This window comes from Hyposmocoma kahamanoa, unplaced genomic scaffold (genome assembly GCF_003589595.1).
Source record: "Hyposmocoma kahamanoa isolate Upper Pololo Valley unplaced genomic scaffold, ASM358959v1 92, whole genome shotgun sequence".
Classification (NCBI taxonomy): Eukaryota; Metazoa; Arthropoda; class Insecta; order Lepidoptera; family Cosmopterigidae; genus Hyposmocoma; species Hyposmocoma kahamanoa.
This window is the reverse complement of record NW_020654748.1, coordinates 20,638,294-20,648,573: the sequence shown is the minus strand read 5'-3', so window position 1 is coordinate 20,648,573 and position 10,280 is coordinate 20,638,294. Positions and strand designations below refer to the sequence as shown.

Below are 10,280 nucleotides of genomic sequence, written 5' to 3'. Positions count from 1 at the left end.
GCTGATGGAAAGGAGAGGAAGGGATAAGGTTGAATAACTCTTCAGAGTTGCAGTGCCACAGCGTCCGACACTATGAGACATAAGTTGATAAGTCTCATGTGCCTGCAATTTCACCAGCACCCTTAACCCTTCAAAACCTGAACACAGTAATGCTGATATTACTGCTTAACAGCAGAAATAGGTAAGGTGAAAGTACTTCCCTGGACGAACTCTTAACTACTAAACTACTGTTTTTTGCAATAAGTTTATTTAATCTATTTCTGCCGCCAAGCAGTAATGTGAACATTATTGCGTTCCAGTTTTGAAGAGTAAGAGTTATGTCTCAAGATGTGCAGAGGCAGCGCCCCTCAGATCTTTGCGATTTAAAGCTCCGAGTGGCATTGCAACTGTTTTGGACAGGCGTGTCGCTTACCATCAGGCGCATGACTTGTTCGTCTCATCGCTTGGTATCGCAAAAATGTTATCAATATTTTCTGCATATAAAAATGCTTGTTTTGTGTTTTTAAGCCGCTTCTTTGAGTAGTAAATACACGTTCATTATTAGATGCTTTGTATTGATTATATTTCTTTTAATTCAAACCTTTATATATATCAATTTCACTTCATAGATTGTCGTATAATATCATATCAAAGGGTCATTAACTGATTTAGGAACGTTATTTGTCTATATTAAGAATGAGAATGGTGCCAATACGCTGCCTTGAGGCACTCCCTGATTTATTTATTTTTTGTTTATTTATTGCTTTCGTTGGTGTTTAGACACTCACACACAATTTTAATCACAAGATATACTTTTTAATGAGTGTTGATTGCGCTTTATCACATATCACCTTTTTGAAATTCATCTGTCATTGTGGTTGAAAAACCAGACTCTACAACTGTCTCTTCTAAGTTATTTAAATTTTGCAAGTTGTCTTTTTCTTGTTAGCGAAGTCATAAGTTGTGTTTTGTGATAAACACACAATGTTGTGTGAGTGTTGTATGTGACTTAGTCATAGTTTAATAAAAATAATAAGATGTGCCAGACAACCCACACAAGTTGCCTGGTTTCAAACTAGGGAATTCCCTGTATTATGACTACCAGAGCAGACCAGAGTGGTTTTGAAGGGTAAGGGTGCTGGTGAAATTACAGACACATGGGTCTTGTCAACTTATGTCTCGGAATGACGGGCGCAGCGGCAGTGCGCCTCAGATCTTTGCGATTGAAAGCTCTGAGTGGCACTGCAACAGTTAGGACAGGCGTGAAGTTTACCATCAGGCGCACGACTTGTTCGTCCCGTCACTTGATACAATAACAAAATGAGGAAAAAAGTATTTTAAATTGACTTTGGTGGAATAAAGACCGTTGACTTTATTGCGATCAATCTTTGCGAGACATTGCGTAGGATATCCTTTTAATTTTTGATGTAATGTAAATACTTATATCTTATTTACATCAAACCATTTTCTCTTTATATGTTACTCAAATTCTTGTGATTTAAAATAAACTAGTTTTCTCGGTTTTTGGGGTACTGTAACTTATTATTTTTAATTAATCGCTTATTCTATGTATAACTGTGCACTTTAAATATATAATTCCATTTTTCTTTGATTTAAATTGTACAGTTTTACGTAGAATGAGCGATTAATTAAAAATAATAAGTTACATTGAGTCGCTGGAACAACATATTTTTGATTCCTTGCAACTTACAATATCTTATTTTAAAAAATCAATTTTTTCACTAACTTTCATAATTTTATATGTACCTGCTAAATTAAAAAAGTCGGAATCATAAATTTCAAAAAGCATACGGTTTGCCGCGGAATGAGGTGGTTTACACAGGTGAATACAAACTTTTTTGAGATACAGGTTTTCCTAGTTCAAGAACCAGCCTCTACAGATTATATTTCGATACTATGTAGAGTATTTGTTTTTATATGCACTGTTCGGGAAGACAACAAAATGAAACCATATATAATCGTGCATTGACAACAAAAAACAAATTAAATATGAAAAGTCCATCAAATTATTATTCACTTTTTCTCCAGTCGACCGTTGAACGCTTTTTATCTAAGTAGATATCCAAAGATTGGGTAGTTCTTTATTGTTTTTAGTTAGTATCATTCGCTAGTCGATATCTGTCATTCATGTCATATTTGGAATCTGTGTTATGGAAAATAATTATCTTATAAAAATAATTAATGAGTGGAAGTTTACAACTCTTCGTCTATACATTTTAATCAATAATGTATGCACCAGCAAAAAGCGTAGGTCTGTGGAGTATTAGTGTCTTTTATTTCTATAAAATGACATTGTACTGTCTTATTACAATAAGAAAATCGATTGATGCTGTTGAATCTGCGGCTCGATCAGGGCTGCCCTTATCGTCATGAGTTTTATAGAATAGTCAGTCTAAATTTGAATGACTGTCAGCCTGGTCAATTTGTTGGTGTAGCCTGCTGGCCATCTATGGCGGCTGGATGCGACAAATGTGTAGTATAGGTAGACTATATTTAGTCTAACTGCAACATGTAATGCGTATTGCTTGGGTAGTAATAATATGCGTCTTATAAAAATGACGGACCGACTAGGAGTCTCTAGAAGTGAGGTTACCTTGCCCGAAGTCTTGGCATAACCATACAAAAATAAATGCCGCTAGTATTTTTTTAAATTGAATTTTGGTAAGTGAAATAAACGTTGGATGCTATTTATATTAAAAAAGCATTGTACCGCGATATCCTTAGGCTGGACATACACATCTGGAGGAGGACTGATGGGCGATGAAGTAGACTTGTTCTAGATTGGCAACCACGTTAAGGCAAAGTTGGTGTGGGACGTCCTGCGGCAAGATGGACGGACGACTTGAGAAACGTTATCGGTAAAGCTGGATGAGGGTGGCACAGGACCGGGAGAGTTTGCGTGCTGAGGGGCAGGATTATGTCCAGCAGTAGATGCGTGTAAGTTGATGAAGATCCTTAGGTATGCCGTCTACGCATACCGTCACGACGTTGTCCTCGCGCCTAGCCTCTTTTCAGTAGAACCATATTATAAGAAGGAGATGATTTTGGGTGAATAACCTTTAGAAGCCTGCCGAAGCATCCCGAATGCTACCGAAGTATTTCAGAGGCTGCCGGCACCCTAACCTTAGCGCAGCTTTGTGTTTGTAACTACGATCATTACAATGGAAATTTCTACTATAATCTCACAATATTAAGGTATATTACTATTCATCACCTAAAATTTCCCTGCCGTTCCGTCCAGTTAGTGGGCGCCGGGCCTAAGGATCCTATTGCTACCTCGTCTAGAGCCCCCGTCCGCGTGGACTCGACACTTTACAAAATTTTGTATAAAAATATTAGAATTTAAGTTTATTTTGTTGATATACTGTTATTCACATATTATTAGTATTTCACATGTGTATGTAGTTGTAGGTACATACACTACCTGTTATGTAGGTTTTCTTATTTGTTTATTTATTTATTGTTGAGTTCTGTATTGTTGTCAGTGGCTCACTCGCCCGGGATTACTGAAAATCAGCGCCACGAACGGTTTAAAAAAAGTATTTTGTGGGTAAAGCTGAGCAAGTCCCGATTGCACCAGACACGACACGCGTAACTATGAATTAGGTACTGCATTGTCAATTGTTTTAATTCAGTTATCAGCATCAATTGTTTTAATTTTTTAAAATTATTTTATTATTATTATTATATTACTCTTTATTTAGACTCTCGCTTCTAGGAGGGCCTAAAAGGTTAATTTTGAATTGTTATTATTGTTCATCTGTTGTTTTGTTTACATACGTGCCTGTGCTTGTGAAATAAACAGTTTCTTTCTTTCTTTCTTTCTTTATTGGCGAGTCTACTAGAGCGCTCTTTACGTAATCCATGACCTCTTTTATTCTACTGCTAACAGATACAACTTACGTTAGGTATATTTGTCTTCGTTTATGAATGAGGTACGAATAAATGACAAACAACGGGTTGGCACCCAATCAATTCGATACATAACTATGTACTAGTATGCTTACCAAATAGAGGTCCAAACAACATGCAGACGCCTAGCATCATTATACACATGCGTACGCGCCGGTTGTTGGGCCCTTTCTTAAACACGACGTGAAGTGAATCGCGGATGTTAGACAGATCGAAGAACTCGCGCATGAAGTAGCAGATTCCACGATTGTCGTGCTGGGTAACAAATAAAGAAACAGATTGGTATTTTTATTAGAAATTGTGAATAGTGCAACATTGTTTGGTGTTTATGTGCGGATCATTGTCCGTTCTAATTGTCGCAGTACTGCTAGTATATTATTATGTTGTTGGTCATTGGTGTTACAAACTCCTAATACTATTCTGTGGAATTGCGTTCAGATACACTGTTTTGACAGAAACATCTACAAAACTTTCATAGCAATGCGAAATACTATTGGCTACACAGCCTTAGACATGCGAACACCGATACAATCTTTCCGGATTACGAAAATAACTTCAAATATGTTTAATTAAAAACAATAGAAATTATGTGACTATTTTGGGAATATCTAATACTTGTGTAACAATGTAATAATTTAGAAGTATTTCCAGCGGGTTCAGTAAATCTATTTATAAGAAACTTATCTTTATTATCGGGCGGTTACCAGTTTTTTCGCTATGACGTAATGTTGATAACGTTACAAGATTGGTATTAATCTATGTTTTGAGCGATAACAAATTCGAAATCACATTAATCAAAAGGTATAAATTCCTTACTATTTTTGTATAATTATATGGATATCTCTAGTACCTTAGGCTAAATACTACAAGTAGTACTACCCTTACCTTTCTTTGTTCATAACCCCTTACAGGTTCTCTTAAATAAACGACGTTATACACAATATTGATAGAACCAACAACTAATGCTACACTATAGCCTCCGAAATATCCATAGTTCTTAATAAAGTAATCACGTAGGCCTATACCAATGGGTAGGCCAATTATCATGGCAATGTACACCACACCCATCCTGAAAGCTCGTTTTTCCTCAGAAGTAACATAACTAATGAACGAATAACAAGAAAATAACATCAGGCAAAAACCTCCACTAAAAGAGTCTATTAAAATTTCACTAATCACTAGAAATTCTAAACTCAGATCTTCAAAAAAGTACGCTTGTAGTATATTGCTTATACAGATGAGAATTTGTCCGGCTATAGGTATGACCATAAACATTTTTCTTCTTCCAGTTTTATCCGTATAGGATCCGGCGATTAGCAGAATCAAACATTGTATTGTTGTGGAAATATATTTCTTTAGCGATACAAGTGTCGGAAATAACTCTTGCATATGTTTTTCGTATTTGTTATCTTTGTTTATCATCTGTAATTTGAGCAATTGGCAGAATTCTTCAGTAAAATTAAGAGACACGCGGCATGCCTTTCGTAAGCTCAAATTTTGGCTGGTTTGTATTACTATTGATACCATTACCATGTGCAGTAATATCGTCGGTTCTACTGTTATGTTTTTTATAACTTTGTACCATGCCGGGTTGCAGTCTTTTGTTCTTTCATCATCATCTTCGTCGTCGATAGGATGAACGAGTATCTTTCTTTTGAAAGGACGTCTTTCCGATGAAGATAGTCTATCTTCAACAGTCAATATAATGTCCAAAGTCATTTCAAATCACATTGCACTTTCTTCAACCGTGAAATCACACTAGTATGTCCGAGAGATTGTAAACGAATGAAGGCCAGTCAGTCATATTTAGCGGATTAGTATATCGTATATCAGACGTTCGATATGTAATGTTGTTTTTTTTGCTTCCGGGCTGCGGAGATATGGCTCGTCATTATACGAATAATATGTATTTACGTAGTTGCAATTATATTTGCAAGGTGAAAATAAATGTGAACTGTTAAGATTTTTCATACTACTACCATCAAAATTTGATTACATTTAATGTACTCTCATTATTTGTAGCTCAATTTATCATAATATTTGTCATATTATTTGCATTGGTTCGAGATTTTTGGTTCTAAAATATAATAGTAAACATGACACGACTAGTGCCAACTCTAGAATTGTAGAAAATCGTGAGATAATGTCTGTAAATATGCAAAATAGTGCTAATAACATTTTGTTTTCTCTTTGATTTACATGTACGTAAAGAGGTATTTATTTAGAGGTACGAAGATTGTTGCGGTGCTATATAATTTTAAATCTAAAGGAAATTAAAGCAAAAAAAGTGCTGATGCAAGATGCATTTAAAATAGGTTTAGGCCAAGTTAACGTTTAGTGTTGATATTCCTTTCGGGCGTACTGAGCGCTTTTCGGCATCCTTTACAATGCGCACAGCCAACGAATGGAACTAGAATATCTTTGGCTCGCCTTAAGGTGCGATCGAATAGGCGTCTTCAGGCCGAGTTGTTCCATCGCAAACTCTTTCTTTGCTTCACGGCTAAGTAGTGGTCAAGTGTAAGACAATTTAAGAAGTTCCGAGGCTTTTTCAACACAAGCTTACAATTGCTTAATTGGACAACCTCGTGTACCATATTATAGTGCCACACACTTTCAATATCAATTATCACTGCTTTCAATAAATATGCGGTTAGCAATAAGATTGTCTAATGAACGTTGTTTATTTTCTAATAATCTATTTAATGTCTGTTGTTGTAATAAAATATTACATTTAAATAAATTGAATTTCTATAAACTCTGTGAATTTAAAGGAACTGTAGGTTCTTTCTCTACAGATCTGGTATTAGGATATTGGATCTGTATATAAATTATTTAGAGCTCCGCTCAATCAGGAAACAGATCGAAATGTTATCCTTTTATGATAAAGATACAACTAGAGTTCACGACGAGTCGTACATAAAACTGAACCGCGCTAGGTCATTGCCACTGGCTTTTAGAGAAAGAAAAAAATACGGTGGATTTTCAGGAAAAGATTAAAGATTAAAATTACCATGAATAGTTTTCTCGTTTCTGCACATTGATATCTTATCAGGAAATTTACTTAATCTCTAAAATAATAATAACAAAAATAATATACCTCTTTCTGTTCTGGACTCCTCTCAGGATCTTTTAAAACAAAAGAATTGTACATAAAATTGATGATAGCCATGCACATTGCTATTGCATAGCAACCGTAGTAGCCTGTTTTCTTTAACACCACCCCACTGAGGCCCATCCCTATTGGAAACCCAACAGTCATACTGAAATGTATCAGACCCATTCGGAATGTTCGTTCATCATCTCTTGTAACTGCACTGATGTACGCAAACATTGTAAATAAAGGAAGACACCAACTTCCGAATAGAGAATCAATCAAAGCTTCACTGAATATGAGCACTTCCAAACTTAGCTCGTAAAAGAAATAAATGTTTATAAAATTACTGATACATGTTAGAATTTGTCCGGTTGTTGCTACTATAAGAAAGATCTTCCTTCGTCCAATTTTGTCTGAGAATGAGCCAGCACATAGTGCTAATATACTTGGTATCAGCGCTTGAATATAAGTTTTGTAGGGAAGATAAGTCGCCAATAATTTCTGGGTTTCCAACTCATATACATTTTGGCTTTCCAACGTTTGTTGTCTCAAAGAATCACAAATTTCTGTTGTAAAATTTAAATTTACTCTGCACGCTTTATCCAAGCTCAAATTCTGTGATGTTTGTAACGTGAGAATTGCGGCAATTATAAACAAAACCATCGTTGGTTCTACTGTGATGTTTTTAATTATATATAAGCAAGTTCCACCGCAACTTTTCTTTTCATCTTTTTCTTCATTTTCATTGAGTGGCTGTTCTTCTGCGATATTCTCTGTCACTGAACCTTTTCGTTCCGTAGCTAGAGCCATATTTAGTTCAATATTTTCACTACAGAACCGTAATTTAACGACTGTTGTTCGCGCCGTACAGAACCAATCGGTTATATTAGTGGCCCTATAATAATTATCTATTATTTGAACGGTCTTTACACTCACTATCAGTACCAGTTGGATTAAGATAATGTAGCCCACAATATATTGTTAATGATCATTAATGTGTTCAAGATAGTCGTCAGGATGTCAATACGTGCAGACATTTATATATCGTTAGATAACTACCGCATAAAACGTTCATTGTTATCCTTCTTTACCTAAATTTCCATTTAAAATTTTGTAATGTTCGTTTAAGATATTATGTTGTTTAAAAGGAATGAATATTTGACTCTTGTAATCGGCGTCATAAAAATACGTTATGTTTTTTTTACATTTGGTCGGTTCGATTCCGAGATGAGTAAAGCAACCATTTAACATCTTTGAATGTAGTATTACTTACCTCTAACATAAAGTAATGCCTCGACGAGGCAAAATATCCTGTCTACAGAATTTAACATTTTTTCCCTCCGTGTTTTACAGCCGTGGGAGACGCCCTGTAAATATAGCATTGAACTTAGGGAGTTTATTATTGTAAGTGTACCTTATACGAGTCTACACTATAGTTTAGGCTCACACAGGCTTTAAAACAGACCCTTGATGTACACTGCAAGTAAACTTTACTTTTCTATCATAGGGTAAATGAAACTCAGTATTTAAAGCTCCTGAATATTATTTATTACTTTTTATGTTAGCCACGTGTGAAAAATCTGGATGAAAACTAAATAATTATCAGCTTTGCAAGTCGAAAGTATGCACTATTGTTTAGGCTCACACAGGCTTTAAAAAAGACCCTTGTGTAACACCGCAAGTAAAGTTATGGTAACCTCTAGATTATTATTACTTATACTTATTAAATAAGAATAAATAATTTTGTAAGAATAGGTACTACAATACATTTATCTTGTATAAAAATATACCTGTTTTACCAGGATACAATGCTATTGTAGGGTGGGAAAGGTAAAAGTATGATTATTTCGATTATGATTATTTTGTATTCATTTCGGGGATGCTAAAACCTGGTGATGCGGAGAAAATATTTAAAATTGTTATCGAGTTCTTAGGTTTTCGCGATTGTTACACATAGGAAATGAAACTATTTTTCCGGATTTAAATCGCGTATATTTGTTTTTTTTTTAACAAACCGACTTTTCGGGTACTTTACAGGCCCTATGGTCACGGTTGACTGAGGTGATACAGTCTTCAACCGGTTATGTCTAATATTAATGCAAACCACCCTATTTTTTCACTATAGTTACAAAAGTTATTAATTAAATACCTCATTTTTAATTTTTTAAAGAACGTTCTAATTTACGCTATATTATGTTTTACAAATTATTTTATTTTAACAATATTTATTAACATTAAGTTTTAATTTATTATTAACACTAATGGAAATTAGAATAAATTAAAACATATTAATTAGTACTGCGGTCTTATGTCTGTTTAGGATTTTTCATCAGAGGAAATACTGGATCCCTAACTGGGGGTACGGAGAAACCAACTTCCCTGTTGAAATTAAAATATTTTTTAATTTCAATGCCTCTCGCAGCATCCTGGGTAGGTAACGGAATTCTTTTGTAAGGACCTGGGGGTTGTCAAACTTCATTGAGTGTGTAGGTTTATCCATGACATGCGCGCAGACTGCAAACTTGTTTATGCGACGGTATTTGACATCAGCTGTAAGTTCTTTGACGCGGGTACGAATACTTCGCTTCGTTTGTCCAATATAAGAAACACCACACTCACAGTCAAGCTTGTAAACTTCTGCATCCTATAAGGGAATGTTACATTTCATGGGTCTCAGGAAATCTTCCTCACGGGCTTGAAATAGGTATTGATAGACGCACGCCTGTGGACTCTTCCGATCTTGTCTGTAACATCTCTCACGTAAGGAAACCACCGTGTGAAATTACCAACAGTTGAGCGAAGACCTACCATTTTCCTTTACGTGAGAGGCTGGGATTTTACCTCGTGTCATGCACGATACGTGTCTTGAAACTGTTCAATCGATAACATCATGCGGCGTACCAATACACGTAACGGATGTTCGTCGTTGCTTATTAGTGTATCAGTTCTATCAAATGTTATTGTAAGAAACAAAATTTTTGACTGAAATGACAAAGCCTGCGGTTCAGAATCTGCAACGTGGCGCTTTCACTGTACCCCGCTGGGTTTATTCACTAATAAAGGGTACTAAAAGCATGTCTTGTGGGATGCCTAGTTATACTGATTATTTGAATATTTGCAAAGATTTCAGTAGCCGTAGCATGGCAGTATATCACATGGATAGTGTGATAAATCTCCCCGTGACAATTTGAAAATATTATTATTTTTTATTACGAATACTGAATCGGTAAGATACCGCACTAGAGTGATTCGTTCTTTTGTTTTTTTGGTAAGG

General features: G+C 35.4%; 1 protein-coding gene across 1 annotated transcript in view; it reads right to left on the bottom strand.

The window, feature by feature from the left end:
* Positions 1 to 7,884, bottom strand: part of LOC113236649 — a 37,670-nt gene extending 29,786 nt beyond the window's left edge. Inside the window, exons 1-2 of the mRNA XM_026472810.1 lie at positions 7,010 to 7,884; positions 4,008 to 4,167 (exon numbers count right to left, since the gene is read on the bottom strand). Of these exons, the coding sequence (XP_026328595.1) occupies positions 4,008 to 4,167; positions 7,010 to 7,816 (967 nt within the window). The 5' untranslated portion in view covers positions 7,817 to 7,884. The remainder of the gene's footprint in view (positions 1 to 4,007; positions 4,168 to 7,009) is intronic.
* Positions 7,885 to 10,280: the final 2,396 nt, after the last annotated feature.